Consider the following 18,658-nt stretch of genomic DNA (forward strand, 5'->3'; position numbering starts at 1 on the left):
TGACCACCAGCGTGTCGAGCCGGGTCAGCTCTGCAGTGACGGACTCGGTGTCGAGCGCCGTGTCCTGCGCGCCGCTGGAGAGCGCGGCCCCGAGGGCGGCCGGCCAGGGCCAGGCGCAGCCCCAGGAGTGCAAGGTCAGCACTGCAGCTCCGGTTACATCCGCTGCTGGCAGCGCTGCTCAGCCCAGCTCGGCGTTCTCCACCTCTACCGACTTTGTCCATTTGAAAAAGCACAAGGCAGCGTTGGCCGCAGCTCAGTTTAAAAGTAGCAACGCCACTGAGGCTGAGTCCAACTCTGTGAAAAATCAGACATTTTCAACCTCTCTCTCCCCAGACAGTGCTATCGTCTGTAATACAATAAACAAAGCGAACTCTGTAGGCAGTGGGCAGACTTCCCAGACGAGTCAGCCAAACTACCACACTAAACTGAAAAAGGCTTGGCTAACAAGGCATTCAGAGGAAGATAAAAACACTAATAAAAAAGATAATTCAGGGAACAGTGTTTCAGAAATTATTAAGCCGTGTAGTGTCAATTTAATAGCTTCTACATCAAATGATTTGCAAAATAACATAGATAGCAAAATTTTGGCAGATAAGTTTGCAAAGGAAGATAAGCACCCAAGGAGAAAAGGAAAACGAACGTACGAGTCTGGCTCTGAAAGTGGTGACTCTGATGAAAGCGAGAGCAAGTCAGAGCAAAGGACTAAACGGCAGCCCAAGCCAACTTACAAAAAGAAACAAAATGATTTGCAGAAAAAAAAGGGTGATACCGAGGAAGAAGTGAAACCAAATGGTGTTCTTAGCAGGAGCGCCAAAGAAAAAAGCAAGCTGAAGTTACAGAGCGGCAGTAACAGCAGTGAGTATATTAATCTGATTTGGAAGACACAGAAGTGTGTGAAGTCCAACACTCTTAATCCTGGAGGGTTTGTCATGCACCATAGCTGGGAAAAGAGCTAAAAACATGCCTGTGTAAATGAGTAGGTCCTTATTTATCTGTCTTGAGGCCATTTGAAATATCCTGGTGTAAGAAGTAGACTGTTTTGTATATCTGTGTTAACAAACTGGTTCTTGGCCTAAAAATGAGCAGTAAACCATCTCCTTCATGCTGTCCATCAGAATTGAGCAGACTGGTGCATATAGTTATGACACTTGTATTGTGCTCTATACATATATACAGATATAGATATATAGATATATATATATATATGTTGAGGTTTTTTTATTTTAAGATCTAATGTATTTATTTTTAGATCACTGTTGGAGGGAAAGATTCTCTGTTGTTGAACTCTAATTCATCCTTTGATCAGAAAGCCAGAGGCAGTTCCTTGAGAGCCTGGTGCCACTCTGTTATGATTTGGTTAATATAATGAAAGGTTTATGGGAGAATAATTTCACACTCCTAACTAGCATGTGTAGTACATGGTGTTAACATCTCTCTTGTTTAAGGAATAAAAAATTTAGGGAAATACAAATTTCCATTTAAATGTAATACTGTAGCATATAGCAGATTGTAACTAGATTAATCTGAAAAGAGAAACTGGTCTGCCAACATAAAGGATTTTATTTAAAAACTTGCCTTATTTTTATCCCAATTTATTCTTCTCCAAGGATTCTTCTTTGTCTTTGGTCTGGTTAAGTATTAGAGAGTCTACCCTTAAATTACTTCTTCTAAGACTTTTTAAGTACAGGTAGCAAGAAAATGAGCAATACTGCCTGTAATTACATTCTGTGGCTTTTCACTGTCTGGTGTATAAAGTTACTCTTCTGGTATCTGAGAGTACCCAGTCCCTGAATTGTACTGGGTGATGGAAGTGTTGTAGTCCATCTGACGTATTCTAGATATTTGGTCCAGTAGTAATAGTACTACTTTTTCTTTCTGCTCCCAAGTAAAGGAAAGATCAGTGCAAACAAGCCTGTAAAATCTTTGTCAGCTTCCCTTCTTAAAGTCAACTGTAAATACATATATCTAACATGTTAAGTGTTTTTGACCTTTCTGCTGTTGCAAAAGATTTTTTGTGGTAAATTTCTGCAAGAGAGCTGGTCAGAGATTTTTTTTTCAAGAAGAACTTTCCACGAAGATTTTACGCAAAATCATAGTCAACCTTGGGGAGCTTTCAGGAAAGGTGTTTCAGGAAAGATGATGTTCCCTTGGAAAAGCTGCCTGGGTTCTCTGTAGGTGGCTGGAGGTAACTGGCTGTTACCAGTCTGGGGCTCGGTGGCAGTTTTGCAGCATGGGTGGTGTGTGGATCTGCCAGGGTTGAAGAGTGCTGTGTCCTGAAGCTGTTTTGGAAAGCCCTCGGGAGCTCTCAGAGCTCCGGGCTGTGAGGCTCCCTCCTGCACAGCCCTGCACGTGCTGGGGGTCTTCCAAGTGCTTACCCACAGAGCTTGAAGTCTAGCAGCTACCAGATGACACCCTGGATCTCTGCTTCCAAGGCAGAAATCATTGTTTTAGACTAGTAAACCTGCACTTGTGCCCCTTTTACTCCTCAGGTTTTAATCCAGTTACTGTCATGCCTTGAGTGAGTGTGGAATGTGGTTTCTAGGCCAAGAACCAAGGCACAGGCAGTCTGTCACTTGTAAAGTTTGCACAAGTCATCTCTGGCAAAACACCAGTCTGCACCCAGGTACCAAGTCCAAAGTTAACACCCTGACCCTATTATCATCCTGCATCAGATCCCTGTTTACAGGACATGAACTTTCAAGAGTAGTGGTAGATGAAATGACAGATAATTCTCTCTGTCTGCAGATAAGAGTGGTGCCACTTTCAAGACTCCTTAAAATGAAAGCTTGGTTAAATGACAACAGGGTTCAGTTTCAAAACCTGTATGTGAAAATTGCACTTATTACTCAATAGACTTGCTCCTTATGTTACTCAGTGTCAGATCTTCTGACTTCAGTATCGAAAATAGAGTTACACTTCCTGGCCTTGCAAAGCCAACAAACCAGACAGAGTGTAAATGGATTCTGTGAATATAGCTGCTATTCTGTAACTTTTTTTTTTTATAGTTTTGAAGGAGTTGGAATTTGGTTTTAGGTTATTTTTTTTAAGCTCTGCTTTTATTCATTTAACTGTGGCTCTTTTTGCCTACACCTTCAGAAACAGTACAAACCTAACTTTCTTGCAGTATTCTATGTCTTTGCTTTTTTGGTCAGAATGAGATTCTGAAGATGGTTTTAGTAGAATATCTGGGGAATGGTGCACCTAATATAAGGAAAAATGTAGTGTCTTGGGAGCTTAGCAGTTACTTAAGTGTGCTCCTGCCTGTGCAAGTTTTATTGGTACGTTTGCTTTTTTCACTTCGGTGCTGACAGGCAGGCAGGTGGAATTAAAAATGAAATACATTATGCAGGTAACAAATGTACCAGAAAAAAATGTTGAATTCTGACTGTCTTGTCTGTGATGTGTGAGGAAGCAGTGCCAGTAGCTCATAACTGTCCTTCCTTCCTTTTGCAGCTGGGATACCTCGCTCAGTGTTAAAGGACTGGCGCAAAGTAAAGAAGCTGAAGCAAACGGGAGAGTCCTTTTTGCAGGATGATTCTTGTTCTGAAATAGGACCAAATTTGCAAAAATGCAGAGAATGTAGGTTAATAAGAAGTAAGAAAGGAGAAGAACCAACTCACTCACCAGTATTTTGTAGATTTTACTACTTTAGGAGGTGAGTATGCCTAATTTCCTGGTAATGTGGTGTTTTCAGCTTTTAAAAATAACATTGACAAAAGACTGGCATACTTGAAAGCATGTCTGATTTTTCTGGCTCAGTCTACCTGATAAAAGACAGCATCTATTTTAACAGTATTTACATTTGCATTTCTTTTGTGGATTGACTTCATTGCTGTTTAAAAGCTTCATAGCAAAGACATCAGAACATCTGCCTGCTGTACCTTAGGCAAGCAGAAAATACAGCACATCAACATTACACAGGTGTCTGACATTTGAAGTGGGATTTTCAAAAGGCAGGCTTCACTTTTTCTGGACAAGTTGTACAACCGCAGAGTTGCACTTACTTTTAATTGTTCTTATGCCAGTATATGGTGGGAATGTTGCTGAGGGTTTTCTGGGAGTTTTCTGAGGACAGAGAGCAGTTGTGATCTCCTCTTTTTGGAATTAATGGCCCATCAAGGAAAACTCACAAGGAAGAAAATTTCCTGGGGTTCAGGAAGCTCCAAGAAAGGATGAAACAGCTTCAGTTTGTGTATGGATTGTGCTGTCAATATTAATCCAACTTGTATTTGACAGGAAGCCATTCCCTAAATGGGGTTTAATTTTTTATAATGAACCTTCAGTTACAAGACTTGGTAGATCTATAGGAATCATTTTGAGGTTGGACTCTGAATACTTTCTCTGTTAGAATATTTGCTTCTACATTTGGCAAAGTTGGAATTTCGGTTGATTTTCTTCCCCCGGTATAAAGGAGAGAACATAAAGGTTTGCCAGCATTTTATAAAAACCAGTATGGAATGTTTTTATTATATTGTGGTAAATTTTACAGTAGTTAATTATTTTCCTTGTGTTTAGATAGTAGGGCTTGAATTGCAAAAGAAGTTTACACATCTGGAAATTGTTGTTTTGGAAGCTGAAAGTTGATAATTTCATCTTGTTCATTTGAATACATATCTAAATCTTATTATTGATATTTCTTAATTCAGGACTATCTTGATGCCATAAATTCCTTAACTGTTATAATCACATCTGTAATGACTTATCCTGTTTTGGATAAGATGGAGTGATTAATTGTTACCACTTAAAAATAGGCTAAGTACAGCCAGGGTTAGTGGAATGGCCCTGGGTAGAGTAACAGGAAAGCCTTTGAAAGGTCAGAGTTTAGTGGATACAAAAACGTTAGCTTCTATTGCTGATTTGTTCTGCCTAGAAAAATTTAAATGTAGTATTTGAACCCATGTTTTCTCAGTATGAGAGCAGTAGGATACAAAAATCTGTAAAATATAAGTCAAAGTGAGTCAATATAAGTCAATGTCTGCTATCACAGACATTGCAAAAATTGAAAGTGAGGAGGGAAAGTGGGTGGAACCAAACTTGGACCAAAATAAAATCAAATAAGAGAATTTTTCTGTCTGCAATTTTGAAGGAATAATAAATGCTAGAGGGAGAGAATGATGAGTGAATCAAATGGAAAAAAGTTCCTAAAAGCTTAGTTTTAGTTTTCATGCTTCCTTTTTTATAATTTTAAAACTATTTTCATCAGTAGGATTTATTTTAAAATTTAAAAATATGTAGGATGTTAAGGTAGAAAGAAAACTTCTGTGTTGTAAGATATAAGCAGCAAGTAAATTGGAAGTCACAGAGTATAATGATACATGCAGTTGAACTATCTGTTTTCATTTTTAGGTTGTCTTTCAGTAAGAATGGAGTGGTTAGGATAGATGGTTTCTCCTCTCCTGATCAATATGATGATGAAGCACTGAGTTTATGGACACATGAAAACTATGAAGATGATGAACTGGACCTAGAAACTTCTAAATACATTCTAGATATCATAGGGGATAAATTTTGTCAGTTGGTAACCTCTGAGAAAACAGCCATGTCGTGGGTGAAAAAAGACGGTAAGGAGCCCTCAAAGCTCTCAAGTGTTCTGCAGTTTTTCTTGGATGACCATTGCTTCCCTTTGTGCAGCTCTCTTCCCCTGGCTGTTGGATTTTCCTAGGCTGTTTGCTAGGAGGACATGCTGGGGAGGGTTCCTTCCTCAGTGGGCCAGCCCACTCCCCTGCCTGTGCTGGTGGCTGTGCCAGGCCAGGGCCAGGCTCCTGGTGGGTTTGGAGTAACCTCCATTGCCAGCTTGGCCTCCAGCCAGAGCAGGCAGCTCCCAGCCAAGGCCTGTGGTGAGCCAGGTACTGACTGCTGCCAGCAAATGGTGTTTGTGATGTGTCTCCTTCCCAGAACAGAGGAGAGGAGTGGAGCAGTGTAGGTCCTGCAGAGCGTGTGCTGACACTGTCACCTCCCCACCAAAGCAACCCTCCATCCTTCTGCCCACAGCAGATGGGCACAGCCTGGTGGCTCTGCTGATTCCAGGCTGTGTGAGGAAGAAGTGGAGCAGAAAACACATACTAGCCAGGTCTCCTGAGCAGGCACCTCCCTCCCCTTCTGCCAGCTTCAGCTGGCCAGCTCACTGCTTTGACTGCCCTTTAGATCAAACATGTTCTGTGGGCAGTCAGGTGGAAAACCCTCATGAGTGCATGGGTTAGAAGTGTATGCTGAAAAAGTTCTTCATGCTTGCAGCAATATATTTTCTGTATTACTTTAGTCTGTGTCTTCTGAATGCCTTATTTCTTTATAATGTGTTGATAATAGGTAGCATTGAAGGGGATGCTGTGTAATGGAACTAAGAGGGCAGCTCTTGATGGCCTGTTCATGAAGGATCACTTTCCTCCCCCAAAACCCAGTTGTGTCTGGGGGGAAACTTATGAATGCTTCATCTATAAAGACTATTCATTCTGTGCTTTGCATTTAAATTTCAGTCCTTTTATTCTGCTTATTTTGTATTTCAGCCAAAATTGCATGGAAGAGAGCAGTGAGAGGAGTCCGTGAGATGTGTGATGCATGTGAAGCCACATTATTTAACATTCATTGGGTCTGCCAAAAATGTGGATTTGTGGTCTGCCTAGATTGTTACAAAGCAAAGGAAAGGAAAAGTTCTAGAGGTCAGTTTTTTATGAACTAGAGTATTGTATAGGCTGTTTATTCTCATTTGCTGCAGAGCTGCTGATTCATTAGAACTGTCTTTCTGTAAAGTGTTAAATTACTACTTGTGTGTATTGGTTTCTCTTGGATCTTTTTTGCCTCCTTTTTTTGTGAGTAGATATAGAATCAGTCATTCTGAAAGCAGCTGTTCTGGGGCTATTTTAGCTCTTTGTCCATATTTCAGTCTCTTTGTGTGGATTGCTTTGCCTTGCCCCTCAAGGTTAAATCTTGTTCTTTGGTTGAGACTGGTGCTCAGTCACACCTCCCTGTTTATGGTAGCTCATTGCTGTTAAAACTTGCCTTGATTTAAATGTTTTCTGGAGTCCTCTCTTCAGAAGTGGCTTGTCATACTGATGTAACATCATATTTTATAGTTTTATCATAAAAAAGAAAAAGATGGAGAAAAATACTTGGGATGGTATTTAAAATGAGTATTAATGGAAGTTTCACAATCCGTAAGCCTACACATATATGTGGTTTATCCTGTGCTCTAATGGAAATGTCTGCTTTAGTCTGGAGAGAGAGAAGAACAATCAGCAAACCTCTGATTTCTGGGTGACCCAGCTGGGTTGCAGTTGAAAGGATGAATGACTTGGAGGATTGATTTGGTCTTGGAGTCCTCAGCTGTGACACTGGAGTGCAGGCTGCTGGTGGAATGCACTGCCTTCCCTGGGAGGCAGGCATTGTGCCCTGGCACAGTGCTGTGGTCAGACACTGTGCCAGGAACTGATTCAAGGATAATGCTGTTTTGAAAAGCAGTTCCATGTTTGTCATAGCCTGTAATGTCACAGATGTGAAATGTTAGTAAAATAAAGCTTAACTGTTAGGTGGCAAAGCTTTGCCAAATGGAGAGTCTCACCCACTTTGTCCCTGGCTTGCAGTGACAGGCCTCCTACACTGAAGTTTTTAGGGAGCTAATGTCAGTATTTGCCTGCACTGAGAGCAGTTGTTACTGCTTTAGTGCTGGAGGCTGCTTCAGCAGCTCTTCAGGGGCTGCAGTCTGTGTGTGCATCCATCTGACGTGGCTTGGGACACACGCCAAACATTATTTACCCTGGTGGGAACACACAGTCAGAGGCTTTTTATAGCATGTGTTAACCAGCCAGGAAAGTTTTAGCAAAATGTCTTAGAAGTTGGAACAAGCAGTATAAAGAAGGAGGCTTCTCTTCAGTTTTCTTACCGGGAGGACTTTCTCCATTCTGTTGATGGCAGTTTTACGTGTGAAAGCAGAAGCACAGCAGCTTCCCTCTCTGCAGATTAATTTCTAATGATGCTGTAGGATTCATGTGAACTGTGTTGCTTCTTTGGTACTCTCTTAAAAAACGTTCAGAACCACCCACCCATCTCTATATAATAGGACTTTATATTACACCATTTTTCCTGGAACCAGGAGTTGTTTTTACAGTTGCTGAATGTAACAGAGAATCCCCTGGTTTTTCCCTGCTTCGGCAGGAATGTTAGAGGTCTAAATATTCCAGATTCAGATTCTTACCAATGACTTCTCTTATCGCTTTACTATGAGTGGATGAATATGCAACTATTGTTACCTTCAGACAGTTTATGGCACCATCAAGTGGGATGCCATTTTATGACATTTCCATGAGAAAATAGATTAAGTAGATACATACTGCTTTGTTGTCTTGATTTATTTATGTTTGTGACCAGTTGGATATTCAGATGTTTTAGGTGCTACAAAAACTACTGACTAGCTTATAAATTTAATACTTATCTGAAGGAACATTTGAAACATTGTGTACCTATTACAATGTAAAAAAGTGCCTTAAATGTGTTAAATGCTTCCTATGTTGTGTTCCTTAGTTTAAATTGCTGGAGTGAGCAAACTGGTAAAAGGCTTGGAAAAATTTCTTAAAATTAGCAGTTCAGTGAGTAGGACTGGGGATGGAGAGAGAAATTGTGTTCTTTCTGCCCCAAAATCACATAGCAGGTTGGTGACCAGTTGCTTGGCCAGACATTTTTTATTCTCTTTCTTCTTGTGTGTTTTTTTTTAACATTGCACATTTCAGGAGAGTCTTCCTTAAACTGTTTAGAAAGCATCTCCTACCACTTAGGCCCTTTCTGCTGGCACAATTGATTTTCAGCCAGTACATAGAGCCTTAGGGTTTCATGGTTGCTTTAATGTGCCATAAATCCATGATGCAGCTTCCCTCTCCTTTGTGCCACCAGTAGCTCTGGTGTAGCTGCATCATAAGCTGAATCAGAGATGACTTGGTTAGAAGTTCATCTTTTTGGCTTCTCTGGGGAACTGGTTGAAAACAGACACTTCCACTTGGAGTGTGGATTGTGTCAAATTAGATGAACCATAAAATCACAGCCTAATTATGTCTCTTTTCCATGGCAGGATTCATCAAGGGAGGTTCATGGCCTTAGTAGCAACTGTAAAGGATTTCAGCCTATGTTAAATTGGCAACTCACTAAATGTTATAAAGGGAATACACTTTGAAATTTGGAGGTAATTGGCAAGGGCCTGTGTTAGAGATGCAGCTATTTCAGAGTTCAGTATTCTTTAACTCTTTTCATTAATGTGAAAAGTAGCTGTTGTGTGCACGTCCTTGTCACACTGGATACCTGGACAGAAGGCCTGTATGTGCAGAGAAATGTTTCTAACCAAAAGCAGCAGTCTGAGAGGCCTTAGCTTTGTCTGTGTATGTGCAGTGTAAGGGAAGTAAAACATTGGCAATCCTATTTTGCAGATAAGGAGTTGTATGCCTGGATGAAGTGTGTGAAGGGACAGCCTCATGATCACAAGCACCTGATGCCAACACAGATTATTCCAGGCTCTGGTAAGACCATATGCAAACAAGCAGAAGCTGCTTTTCCCCCAGGTCTTTCTGTGAAGCAGGGCCAGAGTTGTTTCTTGAAACTTCTCATTTTCCATTTAAAAACCTGGGAATTGGGTTAAATAATTGCAAGAAGTTAAATGCCTCTGGGCAGTTAGCAGCACTGGGCACAGATGATGATGAGAGTAAGAGGAGTGTGCTGACAGATGTGTAAAGGGGTTTTGGGGACAGGCAGTGAAGAACTGGAGGGCTTTTTTGTGGTGGATTTGTACCTTTTCAGAGCAGAATAAAACAATCAGAATGTCCTTAATACATCTGACCTTAGCTGTTAAAAGAAAATGTTTAAATAGTACCACTGAGGCAAAGGATTTTTGGGAATTTGTTTTTCACTGTTGTCTGTCCCATACCCAAAAAAGAAAAGAAAGGTTTTGGTTCAGATGATTGAGCAGAATGCAGTCAATAGCTCATTATAATTGAAAAACTAAGCAGGAATCACAAACCCAGCTAGACTCAGATTTCTGCTTACAACCAAGTAAGTTCTCTGAAGTAGTGCCTTTAGGTGTGGTGTAGTGGTTGTTAGCACAAAATTTCTGTCAGCCTGGATACAGACCAGAAAATAGAAAACTGAAATGTGCCCTTAAACCTACTAAGTAAATTCCCAGGTTATTTTAAGCTGAAAATACAGAACCAAGCCATTATTCCATGAGTTGTTGCATGGTAGTTCAGGTAGAAATGAAGGTTGGGTAGATTCCATAACAAATTCAAATTGTGACATTTCCCAGAACAGGTTCTAGACTGAAACTGGTTTGAATTTTAAATTGTGAAAGTGAACTACTCATCTGGAAACATCACAATGAAGATTGCCTACTTAACCTCAGTTTTGTTCTTCTGTGCATGCCCATTACCAAACAGCCTTCATTTACATGCTCACATAGTGATTTTTTTGTCAAGACATGGCTCACTTCAGTCTGTAGCTGATGGTTTTATTGGATGAAGCAATGATATACCCATTGAACAATGAGAAGTAAATAATTACTGGCTTGCTTGGCGTGTGCCATGCAATGGGAGTGCAGACTAAGCTCAGATTATTCAGAAGAGTAGTGTACAATTATTTAATTGAGTGTCTCTCTGCACAAGCTTAAAGATAAACTGGGCAGTCATTTTGGAGTAGTTTAGAGTGGTAAATTCAGGTTTTTAATAGTTTAAAACATCACTCTGTGTATGTTGTAAAGAGGGTCACAATGATTGACAGCTAGTAATGTTTTTCTCCTTAACTGTCTTTAGTTTTGACAGATCTTTTGGATGCTATGCACAATATTAGAGAAAAATTTGAAATTAAATCCCATTGTCAGTGCACTACCAAGCAGAACACACAAGCTGGCAAGCTCCCTGCAATGAATGGTGTGTCTCAGGTGAGTCTAAAATGTGTGTGTACATTGCATCTTGAGTGTTCTGATCCTGGTGGGTTTTTGTATTTGAATTGTACCAGTTGCATTTCAGTTTGCATATGTGGGAGTTAAATACTGGCCATGTCTTTGAAATACTTTAAAGTGAAGCTGTGTAGTTAAAAATAAATTTGTTCTTTACAGGTTTTGCAGAATGTCCTTAACCACAGTAATAAAATTTCTCTGTGTATGCCTGAGTCTCAACAGCAGAATACTCCTCAAAAGTCTGAGACAAATGGTAACACAAGTCCAAGGAGTGATGTGAGCACAGACAGCAAGTTAACACCGCCTGAATCCCAGTCCCCACTGCATTGGCTGGCTGATCTTGCAGAGCAGAAAGCCAGAGAAGAAAAAAAAGGTAAATATTTGAAATTGTCATATCATGTCTGTGACTTTGGGGGCACTGCTGGTACCTTTGAGATGACACCAAGCTGGGAGTGTGTGTTGATCTATTGGAAGGCAGGAGGGCTTTGCAGGGAGGCCTGGAATGGTTGAATGGATGGGCAGAGTCCAGTAGGATGAAATTTAATAAGTCCAAGTGCTGAGTCCTGCATTGTGGCCACAATAACCCCTATAGTGCTGCAGGCTGGGGACAGAGTGGCTGGGCAGTGCCCAGGCACAAAGGGACCTGGAGGTGCTGGTGACAGCCGGCTGAACATGAGCCAGCAGTGTGCTCTGGTGGCCAAGAAGGCCAAGGGCTCCTGGCCTGGATCAGGAATGGTGTGGCCAGCAGGAGCAGGGAGGTCATTCTGCCCCTGGCCCTGGCCCTGGTGAGGGCACAGCTGGAGTGCTGTGTCCAGCTCTGGCCCCTCAGCTTGGGAAGGACCTTGGGACGCTGGAGCGCGTCCAGAGGAGGCACCGAGGCTGGAGAGGGGCTGGGAACACAAACCCTGTGAGGAACCCCTGAGGGAGCTGGGGGTGCTCAGCCTGGAGAAAAGGAGACTCAGGGGTGCCCTCATCACTCTCTACAGCTCCTGAAAGGTGCCTGTGCTCAGCTGGGGTTGGGCTCTTTCTCCAGGCAGCACTGACAGGACCAGAGGACACAGTGTCAAGCTGTGCCAAGGGGTATAGGTTGGATATTAGGAAAAAGTTTTTTTTTTACACAAAGAGTGATGAAGTACTGGAGTGGTCTGCCCAGGGAGGTAGTGCAGTCACCATCCCTGGATGTGTTTAAAAAAGATTGGATGTGGCACTGGGTGCCAGGGTTTAGTTGAGATGGTGTTAGGGCATGGGTTGGACTTGATTTTAAAGGTCTCTTCCAAGCTAGTGATTCTGTGTGATTCTGTAATTGAATTAATAAAGAAAATAGTGCCATTTGTTGTTCACAAAAAGGAAAGACACTGTTCTTTCTCTTCCCTGGTGGCATCAGAATCCTTCGGCAGAAGGTGGCTGGTGTGGCATGCCTGTGTGCTGGGGAAGTATTTCCAGCTGCAGTGTATCTCACTTGTGACAGGCACTCACTCAGCTGCAGGTCTGAGATGCTGAAGGAGGCCTTTGCTTGGTCACACTGTTTGACTGTGTTCTGAAGGGTGTAGTTGATCCTCTGGTGTGTTTCCAGGTGAATAAAGCACTAGTGCTGCACAGTCTGTTGTTACCACCACTAGGAAGTGCAGGGTACTGGTGCTGCTCCTATGTGTGCCCCATGATACAACAGTGTAAACTTGCAATGATTATTTTTGTTTTAGAGAACAAAGAATGTCCTTCTGGAAAACATTCGAAGGAAGGGAAGGACCAGGATAATTTGGAGTCACCAAACTGTAAAAGTTCTCCTCCTTCATCCCAGAACAACGAGCAGGGCTCAACCTTACGAGATCTGTTAACTACAACAGCAGGCAAACTGCGTCTGGGCTCTACAGATGCTGGCATTGCTTTTGCTCCAGTGTACTCTACAGGAACAGCAGTAAGTGTTTACAAGATGCACAGCTTTTCTCTTAGGATTTGAAAATCTCTATCAATCTGTTCTGGCACATTACAGTTAGAGCAGTCTGATAGGTGTATTGCTTTAAGTACGCATTCATAATTAAAACTTCATATGCACACACATTAACATTTTATTTGTTTTTATATGTGATGATAATTGATACAACATCAGAAAGGTTACTCTTTTTCAAAAGGAATTGCATTAAGTTGCTTTTATGCCGTTTAAGCATGCATTTGTTTTCCAACAGAGTGGCAAGAGTGGAAGGACAATGCCGAACATTCTCGATGATATAATTGCTTCAGTAGTAGAAAACAAGATTCCACCAAATAGAGCACCAAAGATAAATGTAAAATCTGAAATAAAAGAAGAGCCAAAGGATGATAAAAAAAGCATTCAGGATGACTGCAGTAAACGGTACAGTGATATCCAGTACTCATGGATCTGTGACAAGCATGTTCTGTGGCTCAGAGATCATAAAAACACCAACAACTGGAAACTCTTCAAAGAGTGCTGGAAACACGGAAGGGTAGGTATTGAGCAGGTTGGTCAGTAAAGTGACATCAGCAGGAGGCTCTGGGGAGTTGTCTATTAAAGGACAGAAATGCCTAACTCCCTATTTAAAGCTGGGGGTAAAACCAAGTTGTCAGGTATAGCCCACAGATGAACCTTGTGTAGTTCAACTTGAGTTAATCAGTTATAATAAACAAGATATTGCTGTTGTGGAGTTTCAGATTCCAAAAAGGGGTGACACCTTTGGATATGGGTGCTGTTGGAGGAAGTGTTAACAGCTCAGTAAGGCCAAGGTCTTCCATGTGTGTTCCAGACACATTTGTGTTCCAGTTCAGTTAAAGAATTTGTCTGCTTGTGAAAGGATAAGGACTGATTTTTAGAAATTACTTTATTTTACTCTTTACAGCCTGTTTTGGTGTCTGGTATGCATAAGAAAATGAACTTCAGCCTGTGGAAAGCTGAGTCAATCAGTCTGGATTTTGGAAACCAGCAAGCAGATATCTTGAATTGCAAGGACAGTATCATTTCAAACACCAATGTCAAGGAGTTCTGGGATGGTTTTGAAGATGTTTCAAGTATGTTCCTTAAAAATGTATTATGGTATTGATTCTGAACATGATCAGTGTTAGAAACTGCAGTTAAAAATTATCATTATGGATCTTGAGGCTTTGAAGAAACTTTAAAAAGAAAGCTCTAGGTAATCTGTTTCCAGAGAATGTGGTGGAAACTTGCAATTTGTATCTCTGCAGAATTAAGGATGCACTGTTATACTGGCTAGGTCTGACTAAGAAACTGGGCACATGTCCTTCTTACTTAACTAGCTGAGTTTGGTTTGTATCATTCTTGAATCTTGAAATCAGCGATCTCCTGTTTATGCATGACATTTTGATTCTTGGCAGGTTTAGAGTTAATGTTTAGTTGAATAAAGTGAAATGCCTACAGTACATGAGTTTTTAGTTATTTCTGTTACTTACAGAACGGCAGAAAGTAAAAAATGGAGAAACAGCTCTGCTAAAACTGAAAGACTGGCCTTCTGGTGAAGATTTCAAGACCATGATGCCAGCAAGGTATTTTGAGTTTAATATTAGATGTTCTTCAGTCAATCTTAATATTACTCTATTTTCTCTCGCTACGTAACGGCACAGATTCAATGATATTCTTTTTTTCTTTTCTCCTCCAGATATGAGGACTTACTAAAAAGTTTACCCTTGCCTGAATATTGTAGTCCAGAAGGAAAACTAAACTTGGCTTCTCATCTGCCAGGATTTTTTGTCCGGCCAGATTTGGGACCCAGACTGTGCAGTGCATATGGTGAGTGTGCCCTGTAAATGCAGCTGTTACTTCTTCCCTTAAACTTGTAGAATATCACAGAGTCTATTTCCTTCTCCATTTCTTTACATCTTTTCTTATGCTATTATAGTATTCTGGAGCATGTAAATGGTTAGCTGCTTCTACACAGTGATGGAACCTGCCTTTAGTAATGCTATGTGACAAAATACTTCATGAAATATCGTGGTATTCATAATTCTGGTCATAAATTAATCTCATCATATTTCTCATAATTTGTGTGCTGTACACTCAAAAACCTGTTTAGAAAAGGTTGATTCCCTCAGACACTTTCTGTTTGCTACTTCTTTTGCAAAGAATTTTGTTCAATTCTGTTTTACAAATTATTGTAATAGGACAAGAAATGACTAGTAATTTGTGACACAATGGCTTTGGTTTTAAAAGTTCCCCAAAAAACATGTGAAAGAAGCATATTAACAATAGTGATAATGGCATGGGTCTGAGAACTGAGTCATTAATGTCACTCTGAGGTAACACTGCTCTATGGCTGTGTTCCAAAATGTCCTTTTGACTTAAAAATGTTCATTTCTTAAAACTAAAAGTAATTTTCCTCTTTGGGCATAATTTTGATTAAGGGCTCTCTTACAGCCAGACATAAAAGTGACATATTTGATAACCTTGTGTATTCATTGCCCTGAGCAACCTGAAGGGTTGAAGAGGAGTGGAACACAGTGGTCAGGAAATGTCTGACTGTTCTGCTGAAGCATTTTGTTCTGACACAGCTGCTGTGTAGGGATAGGTACCTGGGCTAAGAGAGAATCTCAAGGACTCTTATTAAAAAGTAATGTTTTCTTGTTTAGCAGGTGAACCAAAAGCATGTTTTTAATTTGTATATTTCAGTGATGCCAAGTATACTTCAGAAATTTCTTCACTGTTGTTACATGTTCTGATTTGAATATGCAATACAAACAAATCTTAATTTTATCTTGTAACATAGGTGTGGCTGCTACTAAAGACCATGACATAGGAACCACAAATCTCCATATTGAAGTTTCTGATGTCGTGAACATCCTTGTTTATGTTGGCATAGCCAAAGGAAATGGAGTACTTTCCAAATCAGGTAATGTCAATCTCACTCACTGTAAGAGGTGTAGATGGACTGAATGTTCTGCCCCTTCTAAAGTTGACACTGTTCTTTGGAAGGCAGATCCATAAGAACTTGCTTACAGCTGGGTGATTCTTGTTCCAAGGGTTTGCACACACATTAGTTCTGTATAAAATACACTGCAGTTCATGAATTATGAAATGGTATTTCAAACTCTTTCCACTTTTTTTGCCATTACATATAATTGATGCGCCATTGCTGTGCTGGGGCTGGCATAGCTAATGGAAGTGCAGGGTGAAGGATTTTCTCTGGAAGCTGTGCTGGTTCTAACAATTATGTCAGGATGATGTATTTGCCAGACCTTCTGTTTATGCTGCTTCTTCTGGATGCATTGTGCTTACTCTATTGAATTTGGGCTGTAATGTAATTTTTCAGCACTGGAGAGCTTAAATTGGTGTATGTTAGTCGTCTCTATGAGGTTTATTGCTTATGTGAAACAGTCTTTAAATCACTGAAATAGTTTTGTTTCTTTGCCCTTTTTCTTTTGTCCTCTTATTCCATAATCAGCAAATGTAGATTTTGGGTGTGACTAATAGAGCTGCAGTAAGGTTTGTCTTTCATTTGCTTTGTTTTCACCTGTGTATGCATGGAGTTAATAGCAGCCAACTTGAGCATCCTGGGAGAGCTCTGGCTGCAACAACAGCATGCTATACACTGCTTGTGCTGACTGCAGGAAAACACCTTTTTCATCTTTTCATTTTTTGGTACCAGCCCTGCTTGTTTATTTCAGGTAGGAGATTGTGTTCTGTGGAATTCAGGAAATGTGGAAAAAGTTGAAAAATTAAAGGTATTTTTTAGGTATCCACAGCATTCATGTTCTAGTAATGAGTTACAGACACTGAACAGAAAGATCACCTGGTGGCTTCTGTTGTATTCAGCAAACTTCCATCTGCTTAATCTCACACAAGAATTTTGAAAAGAAGATATTTAGTTTCTGTGGTTTTTCTCCTTCTCACATTTAAAGAATATTTTTGTTGAACCTTAGGAGTTTTGAAGAAGTTGGAAGAGGAAGATTTGGATGACCTTTTAAGGAAGCGGTTGAAAGATTCCAGTGAATTACCTGGTGCTTTGTGGCACATTTATGCTGGCAAAGATGCTGACAAGATAAGAGAGTTTCTGCAAAAGGTTAGCTTGATTACACATAATTTATAAATATAACCTAAGTAATTGATAAATCAAAAGGGGCTGGCAAAAACCACAAACCCCACCTCAGTGTTAGAGAAGGGAGGAAGGCAAAATTATTTCCTTTATAGCACATAAAATAAACTATACTTGACCTGCTGCACCACCAACAAATAAAGTAAGTAACACATGAATTCACTTTGTAAGAGTGACAGGTGGTCTGTAACTGAAGGCTTAGGAGGGCGTGGAGATCTCTTCTTGCCCTGCTCTAATATAAAAGATAATTTGTGGGATGGTGTTTTTCTGTCACTGATCCATTATTGTATTATTGCCGCTGAATTTTTGGTGAATTTTCCCATGCCAAATCCCCTGGCCTCACCACCCATGGCCACCAATCTTTGCCAGGACTGTGTCACATCAGTCAGCACAGGAACGTGGCTGGGCTCTTGGTGAAGGTGGAAGCAGTGGGAGAACATCCCCAGGGGCAGAAAACTCAACCTGGCTGTGCTGCAGATCATCCTCCAGTGGCATGTGGTGCTCAGAAGTCAGAGCCACATCAGAACCTTTCAGGTTGTTCCCTAGGATGAATATCTGTCAGTGCATTAATGGTAGGGATTCCATCTTGGAAGCAGTGTTCTGTGCCTTGTCCTTAGCACATTTGTGGGCTCTGGAAGGTGGCCTTGATAGAAGCACAGAAATACCAAAGTATCACTGAAGTGATTGCTTGAGGAGAGAGATATCTTCACTGTCTTCTTCTGTGAGGAGACATCAGATGAGTTTTAACTGGCTGCAGCAAAGGGGTCCATAAACAAACTTGAGGCCAAGGGCTCTGCTGGGAGCAGGGGAAGCCCAGGAAATTCAGCAGTGAAGATTCCCTTTGACAATAAAGCAGTGTCTGTACCAGGCCAGCTGTCCTCCAGTGACTCAAACATTTGCTCTTTGGCAGCCTGAGCTGGAGGGAAAAATGAGCACTGGGAGGTAAAACAAAACTCATTCCAGGAGATTATGAATTATTCAGCAAGACTTTTTGTTCATTCAAAAAGTAGATGCTCATAAAGTAGATGGTGGCTTTTCAGTTCAAAAAAGAGAGTTGTGAATAAAGTCGTGAATGCAAAGGAATAGGTGGACATAGAGAGGAAATGCTGAATACTCCCTCAGAGCACTTTTGAAACTGTTCAGAGCTGTGAAACTATTTGAGCAACAGGTTTAAAACAGAAGCATTTAGGATGCTGTATAAAGAAGTTTGTCATTTGCTACTACAGTTAGCCCTGGTATCCCAAGTGAGCTGTGTACCACCATGTATTTTAGGAGTGGTGGTATTTGGGAAGTACCGAATTGGAGATTAATTGATGAATAATCATTGGGGACCACTTTGCTGCTGCTAAGATATAAAATCTCAGTATCTTGTTAGAAGGGTGATAATACTCAAGGAGAGTTTCAAGTTCTGCATCACATAATTACATTCATTTAATAAAATTTTAAGAAGTCTATGTTTTTAATGAGATACTTGTTTCATGACTCATGACAGGTGGATTAGGTTTGTGTTCTTTATATGTAATCACATTTTCTTTTTTAGTGACTAGGATTGATTTAGTAGCAGTTGATTAAGAGTAATATTTGTTCCCTGTGGTTCACTTGATGAGAAATGGTTGTGCAATTCCATTTACTGATGTCAGAAAGTATTTTTATGTGTTCATCATTTTTCCTGAATTCC

General features: G+C 40.7%; 1 protein-coding gene across 1 annotated transcript in view; it reads left to right on the forward strand.

Annotated features, from left to right (window-relative positions):
* JMJD1C (jumonji domain containing 1C) overlaps positions 1 to 18,658 on the forward strand; it is a 108,305-nt gene that overhangs the window by 82,464 nt on the left and 7,183 nt on the right. Inside the window, exons 10-23 of the mRNA XM_031060727.1 lie at positions 1 to 855; positions 3,454 to 3,655; positions 5,347 to 5,561; positions 6,504 to 6,656; positions 9,408 to 9,497; positions 10,779 to 10,906; positions 11,084 to 11,297; positions 12,625 to 12,839; positions 13,108 to 13,386; positions 13,777 to 13,945; positions 14,347 to 14,437; positions 14,551 to 14,681; positions 15,655 to 15,777; positions 16,808 to 16,947. The exon at positions 1 to 855 is cut by the window's left edge and continues 17 nt beyond it. Coding sequence (XP_030916587.1) covers positions 1 to 855; positions 3,454 to 3,655; positions 5,347 to 5,561; positions 6,504 to 6,656; positions 9,408 to 9,497; positions 10,779 to 10,906; positions 11,084 to 11,297; positions 12,625 to 12,839; positions 13,108 to 13,386; positions 13,777 to 13,945; positions 14,347 to 14,437; positions 14,551 to 14,681; positions 15,655 to 15,777; positions 16,808 to 16,947 — 3,005 coding nt within the window. The remainder of the gene's footprint in view (positions 856 to 3,453; positions 3,656 to 5,346; positions 5,562 to 6,503; positions 6,657 to 9,407; positions 9,498 to 10,778; positions 10,907 to 11,083; positions 11,298 to 12,624; positions 12,840 to 13,107; positions 13,387 to 13,776; positions 13,946 to 14,346; positions 14,438 to 14,550; positions 14,682 to 15,654; positions 15,778 to 16,807; positions 16,948 to 18,658) is intronic.

The sequence above is a fragment of the Geospiza fortis genome, unplaced genomic scaffold (genome assembly GCF_000277835.1).
Source record: "Geospiza fortis unplaced genomic scaffold, GeoFor_1.0 scaffold92, whole genome shotgun sequence".
Taxonomy (NCBI): domain Eukaryota; kingdom Metazoa; phylum Chordata; class Aves; order Passeriformes; family Thraupidae; genus Geospiza; species Geospiza fortis.